The sequence below is a fragment of the Bombus pyrosoma genome, linkage group LG7 (genome assembly GCF_014825855.1).
Source record: "Bombus pyrosoma isolate SC7728 linkage group LG7, ASM1482585v1, whole genome shotgun sequence".
Taxonomy (NCBI): domain Eukaryota; kingdom Metazoa; phylum Arthropoda; class Insecta; order Hymenoptera; family Apidae; genus Bombus; species Bombus pyrosoma.
The window spans coordinates 489,390-503,127 of NC_057776.1; the positions used below are offsets into that span (position 1 = coordinate 489,390).

The 13,738-nt window shown below is 30.3% G+C and overlaps 1 protein-coding gene and 2 long non-coding RNA genes across 3 annotated transcripts in view; 1 reads left to right on the forward strand and 2 right to left on the reverse strand.

Annotated features, from left to right (window-relative positions):
* Positions 1 to 13,738, forward strand: part of LOC122568894 — a 48,183-nt gene that overhangs the window by 15,500 nt on the left and 18,945 nt on the right. The window lies entirely within an intron of this gene.
* LOC122568886 (protein SREK1IP1-like) lies at positions 365 to 1,364 on the reverse strand. Its single transcript, XM_043729156.1, has 2 exons — positions 1,168 to 1,364; positions 365 to 918 (listed from the first exon to the last, which is right to left on the reverse strand). Exon 2 carries the CDS (start codon positions 914 to 916, stop codon positions 470 to 472), a length of 447 nt encoding a protein of 148 aa, XP_043585091.1. The 5' UTR covers positions 917 to 918; positions 1,168 to 1,364; the 3' UTR covers positions 365 to 469.
* LOC122568893 lies at positions 1,797 to 7,679 on the reverse strand. The gene is made up of 2 exons (XR_006317252.1): positions 4,146 to 7,679; positions 1,797 to 4,067 (listed from the first exon to the last, which is right to left on the reverse strand). It is a non-coding gene; the product is annotated as an uncharacterized LOC122568893 (long non-coding RNA).

The following is a 13,738-nucleotide window of genomic DNA, read 5'->3' on the forward strand; positions in this document are numbered from 1 at the left end:
CCTGTTTAAATTAAATAAACGAATAAGAACAAGATATTTTTGTTTTTTCTAAATTTTTAGGTACAAATTTGAATATGCATACAAATTAAGTATGAAAATTTTATTTTATATGTTTGTTTCACAAAATATAATTTTTATAGCCAAAATTGTACGTAACTGATTTAATGTTTTATAAATAATATACCTTAATAGTATTAATATCTTAACAGTTTTCTGATATATTTTATTTCAACTTACATTAATAATAATTATCGTTGCTTGTAGTTATTTTATTAATCTTATTTAATGAAAAAATATATTTGTTTTCCCTATGTGTATAGAAATGATATATTTGCAATTTGTATAAATACAATTTTATAGTTGATCATTTAGAAACGGTATAATTTTATTTATGTACATAATATTGATAGTTTGTGCAAAATATTTACAATCTTAGAATTATTGAGCAGTTCTAGGCAACTTCCTATCTTTACTTATCATCACTATCGCTGTTAGATGAATTGTCTTTTTTATGTTTTTTATGTTTTTTATGTTTTGATTCCTTCTTTTTCCTTTTATGTTTACATTTTTTGCCTTCATCGCTGGAAGCTTCTGTTTCTGATTCACTGTCACTTGTCTCTGACCTCTTGTGTTTTTTAGATTTTTTCTTATACTTCTTCTCTTTGTGTTTCTTTTTGGTCTCTTGAAGTTTCCTTTTTAATTCCTTTTCACGTAATTCAGTCAAAGGGGTGACATAATTTTCATCACTGTCAGAGCTAGTACTGCTAACATCCAGGACGATTTCTTTATTTGGATCAACTTTAATAAAATTACGACACTGATATGTAAGATGTCCAGCATAACCACATTTCTTGCATGCAGGACGCACATGCTCTTTATTTTGAGGAATTAATCTAGAAAGAAATTCTGGATCCATGCCTATAAAAACAAATAAAGAAATATATAAATGTCAGTTTTCTAAAATTTTAATAGAAAAAATATTCATACATACATTTAACGTAGAATTAAGATAACTTAAATATAATATATTATAATATATATAGTATATAACATATTACCATATATTATAAATATTATTGAGAAACAGATAATAGTTCATAATAAATATGGAATATTAACTTACTTAGTATTCACTGTTTAATATTTATAAATAAACTCAATACTAACCTATACTTCGATATTAATCTTCAATATATAAAGTATTTTTACACAATTAAGGGTTTTCAATCTGTTTTGTTGTCTTCTCACGATTTGACGTGCTTGAAATTTTGGTACAAAATATTTGATATATAACAATATAAATTATAAAATCATACCTCAATCATCTTGTGATTTTTGTGTATCGTATTTAGATATTCACGCCACCTATGCATCGCTTCATTGAATTAGATATTGGCGGAATATTCAAATCTAGAATAAAATAGAAAAATTTCTTGGCGCTCTTGCACAATTAAATTAATATCATTAATAAAATTGTACAAGTTACAAGTCACAAATTACTAGTAATAATAACTTTTTTATATAACAGTAATAAATTTAATAATAAATTAAATGGAATGTTACAAGTAAACTTTACAAATTACAAATCGTTCGATTATCTAATTTAGCGTAAAATTATTAAATTATAAATGAAAAGTTTATAACTTACAATTTATAATTTATCAATTCTCTAATATTATTAGTTAGTAAATTATTATGCAAGAGGGCCTTCGTGGTAATAGTTTCATAACACGCATTACTATCATAAAAGTAGATTCAATAAGATGTAAGTAGGAGATACTAAATACCTTCTAGAATGAATTTATAGATTGTAGTTTATCAGATTCAAGCATATTCACATAATTAATGTACAGCTCTACTTCTATATTTCTATTTCTAACATCAATATCTACATAATGTTGTAGAATGTAAAAATGAACTATAAATACTTTTATTATCTATTATCGCGTACCACAGGGGTAAGTCGAACTATGTAAGAAGAAATCCTTTTATTACAACATTATAAAATCTACATTTACATAGTCTACGATAAAATACATTCACGAAATGAAGCGATGACTCTTTTTCCTTTTTACTTTTTAATGTCCGAGATCGCGTCGAGATCGACGCCTGCGAAAAATACATCAATGCGAAATACATTCAGTACAAAATAAACATATTTATATATTATATACGTCAATATACTACTAATAACTAAGAAGTCTCGCATTGCTTCAAATTATAATTATATAGGTTATACGAGGCGCATGACACTCATCTACTTGACTAAACTAACACGGTACATCGATCCTTTCTACGCTACACTTTTTTTTGTAATTAATTTAATCTAAATCTCTTAAAATTAGTCGATGGTTAAATAATTTGGTATATTTCGTCATGCAGACGATATAATGGACATTTATTCAGACACAACATCGATTTTATTTGTTTTTCTTTTTTTCCTTTTTTATTTTGATTAATTTAGATTACTCATTAATCACTTTACGTTACACTAATGTTAACTTTTCATACGAGTATCGTAAACGAAGTATAGTCCATATAGAAGATTCTATAGGGACAAATGTTTCAATTTAACACTTCGATCAAGATATATACGAAGAAAACGAGAAACTTTATTGTGAGTTTATGGTCCTCAGAGTTCCAAGTATGATGACTTTCGGCAATCTCGTTCGAAAAGTCATAAACTTACCCAGACAGTCATTGCAAGTCATCATGAAGATTAATCGCAGCTTGTTAAGATTTTGTCGTAACTTTAAAATCGAATTAATGAACGTTTTTTTTTTTTTTTTTGCCAATTATCGATAATAGAAATGTTCTAATGTAATTACGATAAGTTTCAATTATATCAAATTGCAGTCTTCGTTTTTTCGCACTGACTACCTGAGTATCACGAAATAGCTCGTTTTACAAATCTTTCTTTGAGGTGTGTCAAATGCTTATATTATATTTATATATAGTTAGAAACGTTATAAATTCATATATGTATGTATAAACGCACTATATTATGTGTGCAAACAATTGGAAACTTTTGCGACAAAAATGTTTTTGCAAAAGCTCGCGGTAATAAAAGGTAGTCAATCAATAAGACAATAATTGTTGAAGTACATGATGTGCAATGCTGATATGCCATAGTACCTTAATTAAGATTTTATTTTCAATGATTCTTTTACTTGCATATTGATATCTTAAATATTCTTTATCGATCGGAACAGAGATACAAATTTTTCGAAACGAGACAAAAGGAATTTGCGGTAAAGAGTTAGTTATTTGTATTACAATATTTGTAATGCGTGGGATGAGGTGTTTACATATTTTAATATTAAATTTTCGTAAATGCAAAATATAGCAAATAATACATTAAATTTTCACATAAGACATAATGTTACCGATACAAAATTAACAATTCCAGTTAATTAACTCATGCACTACTCAAATATCTAAAACTTTAAAGGAATCGTACTTTTTGAAAATAGAAGCAGTAATGTTAATACAAAATATTTTTATATGAGAGATAAAAATTCGTTAACTTATTGAGTTAATTAGTTAAAGAAACATAGTATGATAGTTATATAATACAGCATCGGTGTACTGCTTCTTATTTCGTAAACTGCACTATATCTACGTTCACCTACGATTAAGCTACACAAAAAACAATAGTTGATTCCAAACATAGTTAATAGTTTTTAAATTTGGCGGTATATACCACGTAGCACCAGATAATCATACAATGTAGTGGCATTTGCTATACTACATACCACTCATTTTTGAAGACGACTCAAGGAATGGGATAACCTCTATTTCATATAAAATTGCGTTTATTTATCCTGATGTTTACGCTGATTTTGAAAACATGTAATGCTACAATTCGCAGTAGCTTTTCTAATTGTTGGCTAACAACGTGTTAGTAAAATAATTTTTATTAATATGGCTCTTTCAATAATGAGTAGTGCAATTATTTCATAACAGAGATAAACTGACACGACGATATAAAACAGTAAACTGTCGAATAAAATTTAATAAATTCCAACATTTCATTTTCTCCCTTCGCAATGAAGCCATCGTTTATCCTGAAAATGCGCATGTATCGTATAACCTTTGTACAAGTTAATATTTTTGCGTGAATATAACCTCGATGATATACGTACATATGTTATTAAAAAATAAGAAGTTGCTTCTCCAAAAGAATAACTTTGGACGGACACTGCATAAATTGTAGCTGCGTTTCAGACAAAAAAGCAATTATAATAATTATATACGTGAACATAGAATATCGGAGGTATGCTTCCAACTTTTTTTACGACAAGCGATATGAATACGCATGCAGTGCCTGTCGATTTTTCTTACATATGCGCTTTAACATGTTAATATTCGATATTAACGACTGTTGTTGGCTGTCTGTTTATTTGCATTTTTTGAATGCTCGCATACTCGCATATAATTCATACGCATAAAAAGACCACCTATATACGTGGTTAATATAGTTTCTCGATTTTCTTATTCTATAGTGAACAACGTTAAATGCAAGGATATTAATATCAGCACAACGTAGTTAAATCATTCACGACGTAATGTTAATAGTAATGTCTATCAACAAATATAAGTAGGAATGATGAGTTGTTAACCTCCACATGGATGACCCCTATTAATAATATTGATATAACCCTATTCGCATGGATGAAATTTTACCCCTTGGGAACTTTGTTTTTTTTTTTTTTAAATATTATCGTTTCGTAATAATACGACCGTAATGTTATTTGTAATCACTGCAAACAATAACCTTTTAACTTTCTATTTGATACTGAATATAATGATAATCAAAATTTCATTTCTCTAACCTTATTGGTTTATATGTTTTACTTGATTTTTTAAATAAAGAAATATACTTTGGTAAAATATCATCCGTGATAGCCTTATGGATTGGTAGCATTGGCTCTTGATGGTAACTTTTAAGGGATACTGAGTTCGATGATATTCATAACCTAAAAAAAGTAAGCAACAAATAGAAATATGTTTTCACGACCAAGATACAAAATTATTTAATATTAGAGACTAGAACGGAGGATAATTAAATAAATAATTGAACTAGTTAAAGTTTGAATTTAATTTTCGAAGGTACGTAAAGGATGGTTCATACGATATCGTGCCTTGCATTATTTAAGTGCAATATATAATTTTTGATTTTAGGCGAAGTATATCCTATATATATACGCACATTTATGAGTTCGTTAAAGAGTTATACCGCTAGAATTTTTCTTTCAATAGAACAGAAAATTTTATGATCGCTACGCATCTTGTAATTGAAATAAATAGTTACCTTTTACTTATCCCACTTCACCGCCATGTTATCCATTTCATTGTTAAAAGACCAACCCTTTAACAGTATAACCCGACAGAAACTCGGGTCAAAAGCCATCGAATATAATATTTTAAATATCATATCTTAAATATCACTATACGTAATATGATTAGTGATATTCATTTCTTATAAAAGGTTGAACGTAAGTATTTCTTAGTTATCTCATATCAGAAGTACAAGAAATCTTGAGAATAAAGAGTTTAAAATTCATAAATTAAAACGACGATTACAGATAAGTATTATATTTCCTCAATTCGCTTTGGAATTTGTAATTATTGATGTCTTCGTGTGACAAATTCAGTTACGAAAATAAATTATATTATACACTCATGTAATATGTTTGAAAGCTTCATAAAGCGCGGAGTGGATCAGTTTAGCCTCCGGAAGCTTCAAATAATAACCGGAAATATATTACTACCAGCAAACTGTATTACGAATCGATTAAATTTTAAACTGAATTATTGTTCATTCTTAATTATTTGTCATTCTTTATATACTGTCAAAGGGTTAAAAATGTATTTTACACAATGAAGTCAATAAGTCTATCCATTGCTATCGACTGTGTTCAATTTATTACTAATAATTTGTCACTTTACTCATTTTTTTCACTTTGTTCAAATTAATCAAGTTATCTGAATCCAAAATATTTGAACTGAAACAACGCGAAACCACTTTGGCAATTGTTATTTAACTCGAAGTGTCTTTTCATTTTTCTGTCTCTTCTCCTTCTTTCTATCTTTGAATTCAGGTAACTTCATTACTCTGAACGAGACGTAACGAATAAGATTTTCATGATTTCAATTTTCAATATCATCTGTTACTTATCGGTTTTTGTACGAGGTAACTAGAAAAATCGGACAACATACGGACTAGCGTCGAAGCTTGCGACGAATTGTTGCAACAGTCGCAGAATAAAAAAGGTGTATAATAAAAAAGCAGCCGGGAAAAGTAGTTACAACAAACTTTTTCCTGGTCCCATTTCTCAAACATTATCATCATCGGCATTTCTTATTTTCCACTCCTCTGGATTCTCGACATCCGATTTAGATGGCGACCGCTTCCGATGAAGTTGCCATAGCCAAGCTTTGTACTCGTAGTCGAACGATCCGATTTTGCAAAACTTTTAGCAAAGTTTCTGCCCCGCTGGTCGCTTCAACGCCAATTTTCAATTTTGCACGAAATTCCACGGTAACGTATTAGGATTTCATTTTGATCTTCGATCGATTATGTTGAAAAACTATTGTTTGGCAAAAATTGTCGCTTGATTTTTCTATAGCTCAGAAAGAATGAGAAATTTATTAACTTTTTAGAATCATAATCTTCTTTTTAGCTTCGAGCTTTATTTGTTTATGAAATTATTAAATTTTTTTTGGAATTAAAAGTGGTCGTCATTCGATAAGACTAAATTCTAATGTTTTTCGTTTACTAAAAGAAAATATGTTAAACATACAATGGTGTCTAAAATTGTTTAAATGAAAGTGAATTGTATCTACTAAGATTTCGTTTTCTGACTTTTCTCAATGCTAGGAATAATAATAAGTTTTCTTTAGAAAAGTTTCCTGCGATGCGGCTTCGGATCGAAATACAATCTTTTCAAAGTTTATCAAAAAATTACTAGCAAATACTTAATTCCGTTACCTTGACAAATTTGGAATTGGAATATTGGTAAATTTTCGTATACCTATTTTATCTTATAATAAAAATTTATTTTAATCATTATTAATTGTTGAAAATTATGGTATTAGAATCATAAATAATACGAACATAAAATGTACACGACATTCTATCACTATACGTAATAAATATATACGTATATATTTTGCCAAGAATTATTTTATAAAATCTAAAAGCTCTATTTACATAATAAAATATCGAAGCTGTGTATAAAGCGCCAATTTGGTCCTCAAGTTAATGCGTGTTAATTTGTGATAGGTATAAAATACATCGTATCTGATTTGAAATTCCCAATTTAAAAATTTTCATGTAAATACACTTACAAATAACCTGCAGTATACAGTTTCTGTGTTTCATTATGCAGAATAATTCTGTACACCATTATACGTACTGTTGAAAACCCATTTGCATCCAAGCGCGGATTAATCCGCGCGCTGCGACTGCTTCTTATTTCAGTCGCTAAGTATTCTTCAGATGTGAGAGTTCACGTTTGACCCGTTTGTCAGCATCTCGCCTATATCAGTTTATTGTATCGACCATTTTAACCCTTAGAGTGCTATGGATGCATATATGCGTCTGGCGAAAGCCATCGCTGTGGACTAAGGACGCATATATGCGTCTGGCGAAAGCCATTGCTGTGGACTAAGGACGCATATATGCGTTTGTCAATTTTTCCGAGCACCTACGCACAAGTAATACTATTACGTTTGTGTGAGATAAAATATAAATGCATTTCAATGTTAATGCCGCGTTCGAAGAAACTGTCTTTTCTTTTTTTTTTTTATTTAATACTTTGCATTCACAATTTGTCCAATTTGGACATTTGGTAGAATTGAAACTGTCTGTGAGAGAATATTGGTCTACTGACGAACTGTTGAAAAGCAATATTTTCCGCAAAATAACAGCACGAGATCGATACATGGTATTATTACAAATGTTGCACTTTAACGATAATAATACAGTAAGTGACGATCCTTTAGCAAAAATACGACAAGTAATCGATAAATTAAAGATTTCCTTTTCGCAGACATTTGCACATTATGAAAATCTATGCGTCGACGAAAGTCTTTTGCTGTACAAGGGCAGATGTTATTTTAAACAGTTTGTACCATCCAAGAGAAGTAGGTTCGGCATTAAATTATTTCTCCTTAGTGACTGTAAAACTAATTATGTATTGGACTTCGTAATTTATACTGGACAAAAAACAAACATTAGTAGAAGTAACACAGCCATTGGAATCTCTGGACATGTTATGATGACGCTGCTTCAGCCATATCTTGGAAAGGGCCATAAGGAAAACTATAAAGTGGTACAAAAAATTATTTTTCCACTTGTTAGATTTAACTATATATAATTCATATATTTTATATCAAAAATCTACTGCTTCGAAACAAAAATTTAGTGAATTTCATTTAGCGTTGATAAGAGACATTTTACGAAAATATTCCCAACGCAGAAGCATGGCAGGAGGAGGAAAGAGAAAGTCTGAGGATTTACCGTTTCGTTTAATCGATAGGCATTTTCCATCGAAATGCCCTAATTGTGTCGGCACAACACAATTATCAAGAAGAAAATGTGTTGTTTGTGTGAAAAATAAGAGAAGGAACGACAGAAAATGCGATGTTGGATTATGTATCGATGATTGTTTTGAAATTTTTCACGCACAACTGAATTATTAACTTATGTTATATTTACTAAATTTAGTTTTCTAGTTTATTGCTTTCTAGTTTACTACCCAAATTCTAGTTTATTGTAAATTTCAATGTTTATAACAAATAATTAATACTAAAGAATAACGCTCTTGAATCATTTAATCTCGCGCAAAAGAATTACTATAACTTATTACGATTTGCGCTTTGAATAGTCAATCAACAGAGTTCAGTACAGCGAAAAAGTATTCAGTCCACAGCCATCGTCAGCGCTGGCAACGTGCCGTCCGTACGGATGGCATACGCTCCGAGTATTCAGCACTCTAAGGGTTCCACGAGAAATAATATGATTTAATTTCTTATTTTTTTCAAATAAACAATTTTTTCTTTTTTTCTCTGTTATAAAGAAAGTAAGACGCGATGTTTGCCAGGTAACATTGTCTACCAATGTACTGAACAGTAAATTTCCAATAAACTCCATGAAGAATTCGGATGTCATTTACCGCACCTACGACCGACCGCGCGCGGTCATAGGGACCAGTCCTCTTAATACGTTCACTGCCATGACACCCGTATTCGGGTGTCAGCAAAGTTTCCGGTCAGGCCACGAAGCCCATATTCGAGTATCGCTTATTTGACTACTTACGAAGGATCGTCGTAGGTATTTGAAAAGATAATTCCATAATAATAAAACTGTTGAATTGTTATAAAAGTAATACGAAAATGGTTTGTTATAAAAGTAATACGAAAATGGTTTATTAAAAAAATTATTTAGCATGTAAAACTTTAAAGCATTCTATGCATAGCTGAGGTTGGTCGGGTCAATTTGGTCAATAAGTTGTTGTTTTCTTCAAATTCGTTTGTGCCTTTGTTCGGTCCATTCAACGCCTTTTATTTGCATAACATAGTTTGCATGCGTGTCTAATGCTTCTTCCGGAATCATAAGCCTCGTAAAAGCTTTCTTTTTCACTGCTATCTGACTCACTAAGAAATAAGTTTTCAATTTTTCTTTTCGACATTGCAACGAATTAGGGCAGAAATTTTAAGTTATACCGTTCGTTGCTCGGCCGAGATTCAAACTGATTTTGTAGAAAGTGGAGAAATGAGAAAGAAATGCGAAGGAATGGAAACAAAAGAAACGAGAGGTAAGACCACCAGATGAGCGACTCGCATTATGAAAATATCGATGGGAGGACCGAGCAGAGAACGCTTGGTACTGCTGCACGCGTAGCCTGACGGAGATTTTTTTGAAAACAGGCGTGCCAGTCAACGTGTTAAGTAGAGCCATGATGCAAATAGGTCAATGCTTGATAATAGCGGTAACTATATTATTTGAATTTAATAATAATTTTTAATAGCAATAAATATCAATCAAGTAATTGATATTTAAGAAATGCTGGTAAAGAAAAATGCATCGAACAGATGTATAGAAAAATGGTAGAAATTTATAATTGTTGGAATTGTGCAAAATTGAAAATTGTAATATGCATTTGCGCCTCGTTACTGAACAATCATACCTAAAATTGTGATCACAGATTGACAGAAGGCATGTAACATACAATATATTATAGATGCAGTCAGAAGACACGTCACTGCGATAATTATCAGTTAATAAATAGAATTTGAAGACGAACTATACATGAGCTATATGTATATACAACGAATGCGTTTTATTTTCCTTTATAAATTTTGCAGTACGCTTCGAGCGAACAAACTAAAAAATACATTTAATATCCTTAGAGTATTTGATATACCGATATAAGGGAGATATTAATAATATCCTTTTGATTTTTCTTCTCTTGTTACGACAAATTTCTCATTTTATTAAATATTAATTTTGTCTAAAGTATGATCAAGTAACGAACATGAATGATTGTAACTTACTGTTATGTTATATTGGAAACTGAATCTATTAATAATATCGCAGTTGAAATATTGTAATTAATATTATAATTAAATATTCTAAATAATATTGTAAAGTTATATTTCTTTATTTGTACAATTAAAATACATTCTCTTGCTTTTATAGAATAATACTTTGAATAGATTCTTGTTAAATTCACATCTCATTTCATCAGCAAAGTTCTACTCAAAGTAGTTAAAGTAAATTTGAAAATTGATGTTTCTTGAAAATACTCTGAAGTAATATATTACTGATAATATGCTAGAGATGAAAATATTCAATTTTCAAAATTAATAAACATTCTAGTTTAATATTGTAGTATCATGGATGAGGGGCCTGGGGAGTGCCGTGTGAACTATAAACGAGCGGTTGCTGAGCGTGTAAATGTAGTGAGGCTAGGACAAAAGACAAGGGGTTGCTAGAGGGCAAAGAGCGAATTAATAACAGTACGAGTTGAGATGTCAAAGAGTGCGGATTGCGTTGATGAGAGTCGTTGATTAATTGCTTAGTTGTGTTCATTATTATACATTTGCTGCGATTAGTTCATGTTTGACGAACATTATTTTCTGTTCAATTAACACCTGTTCAATCTATTTATTATTAATAAACTAACTATAATAGTTACGATACTACAATATTTTTAACGAAATGCAGAAGCAAACTTGAAGGTACAAAATATATTAATTAACAAACATAGTATGAGCAATATGCTTCAATACGTACTGAATTTCTTTGTCATAAAGATATTAACATTTTATCTTGTTTTTATCCATTCACCTGTGTTTGCTAAACGCAAAACTGATGAAGTTTACACGATTTAAAGTAATTCTCAGGATAAATGGAAACAAAAAGTATGAGTAAACAAATTTGATAAAGCTAAATGTTTATAAATTTTGAAAATTCCTCTATTTCTGATAAATAATACATTTGATTGTTCAACTCAATTAATTGACGCTCTGTCATAGAATTGGCAAATTGATAATTCCTTTTAACTACAATTTTCTTTTTATTCTCTGATTATCAGTCAAACGAGAAATTTGTCATAAAAAATAAGATATTTGCAGTGCAATACGAATAATTTCTTCTTACAATAAGGATTGAAATATATTCAAGCTACCTATTTGTACGAATGAATAACATGTAAACTGCTTTTTAGTGATAATATTGAAATCCTATAATATAGTATAAGTAATTCTTGGTTTTTAACTTTATCTTGTTTCCCATTCCATATGTGATATTAATCTATTAAATATGATATCATTATTCAGTCGCATTTTCTTCGTCGAATAAAATGTTTTCACCTTTACTTCGCGATTTTTGCTTCCCGAGCTGTTTTACTCTGTAATAACGTATCCCTTTTATTAGAATTCACATGGCATTTCTAATCAATTTCCTCCTTCTGACATTTACGAATTTCTATGTAAATTTCATTTTTCCGAAATGTCAGACGGTCTTTATCGTGAAACTTTCTTCTTCGCAATTGCAGGCGAATGAAGTTATTTGTTGAATAGTTCGTATAATTGTTTCACACACACTGGTGTAACTGGTAAGACAATGAAAATTGTCATATGAACGTTCGTCTAAAGAATATAATTTCACGGCCGATATCAGTCGTTACATTTTTCAATTTACATGATTCAGACGGGTGTCAAAGGTTCTATGTTTGGTCGATACGAGACAATTCTACGATTTTGTAGAAACAGTGTCGACTTTTCTCTCAAAAGGCTCTCAATGTTATAGCTTTAATTCGCTTCCAGTAGCAACACGATGGAATACTTTTAACTATACTATTGCAGCACACACGGCTGTCTTACTTTCTGTTTGCGCAATAAATGCAAGTTCAACACGTGCTGCTCTTTAATCTGTTTTTCGATAGTAAAATATACAAGTTTCATTATATATGTATACATAAATGAAGTTAAAATATTGAAAAATGAACGAGATCCATGAAGAAAGTGTTTACGTAGTTTACATCTAAAATACCAAGATTAATATTAGTAGCAACATTTAAAATGTTAATAAAATATACATAGTATCACTCGTTAGTAGAATAAAATGTTATACATAATAGGAATAAAACTTTCAAGGTTCTAATTGTATGTATGCAATAAATATCAATGAAATGAACGTAGCTGGAAGTATAGGAGCTACTTACTTGATAAAAGAACTTTTGAACTAAATTATCTCGTAAACTCGGAAGTTTCAAACTGGGGGATCTTCATAGCGTGAGAAAAACTTTTCTTCGATTACTTTCAAGCGTTAAATACGGGTAGATTGCGTAACTCGAACAATTAGTTGCAAGAATTTCGTAATTAAATTCTTCTCTATCGTTAGATTAAGTGGTGCGGGTTTATGTTTAAACGTTATTTGCAAAATTTAAGAGAAAGTTCTGTAAAGCGGTGAAGTTTCCCCTCTTTTGGACTGAAATTCCTCTTGGATTGATTGAAGAGAGAAAATTCTACGTGGTACTGTAATCATATTTTTTAAATCGTTTTTGCTTTAATCGTTAAAAATATGATTAGTGCAGAGGCTTTGGTTGTCGTGATAGTTTCCATGTTGTATCTGACTTTGAGAATACATATGTATACTTATTTGGAGTATTATATGAATAAGGGCTGTGAAAGAAAATATAATGAGACCAGAATTGCAAAAAAGTAATTTCTTAACAGATAAACGAAATATTTTCATTTAATTTCATAATTAAATAATCAAGAAAAAATGGTTGAGATATGGTTATTTCTAAGCTGTATGAATTATAAAAAGATTTTGCTAACATTTATCTGAAATATTCAAATCTTACATCTGTCACTATCGTTTCGAAATAGCAATATTTATCATTATATTCGTTACAGTCTTTGTTTAACACGTCGACTGCCAGACGAATTTTCCATGGTTTGCCCAAGGCGCCGACCTGAACTTTTCATTACGCGATGCACATTATGTTGAAATATTATTTGCGGCAAATAAAATGAGTTGTAAAATCATGCTTGAAGCATTTTTCGTGGTGAGGGCCACCGGTGGCCCACGGCGCTGTAGACAATTATTACGATTGTCCTTTTCTCAAACAATCGTGCTATGTACTTCTAATATTTGCTACGTCGCCGGTCACCGGTGACCCCCATGGCAGTCAACGTGTTAAAGTAACGACTAGCTAAT

Coding starts and splice junctions, on each gene's coding strand:
- LOC122568886 (XM_043729156.1), bottom strand. CDS start 916: ATGGATCCAGAATTTCTTTCTAGATTAATTCCTCAAAATAAAGAGCAT.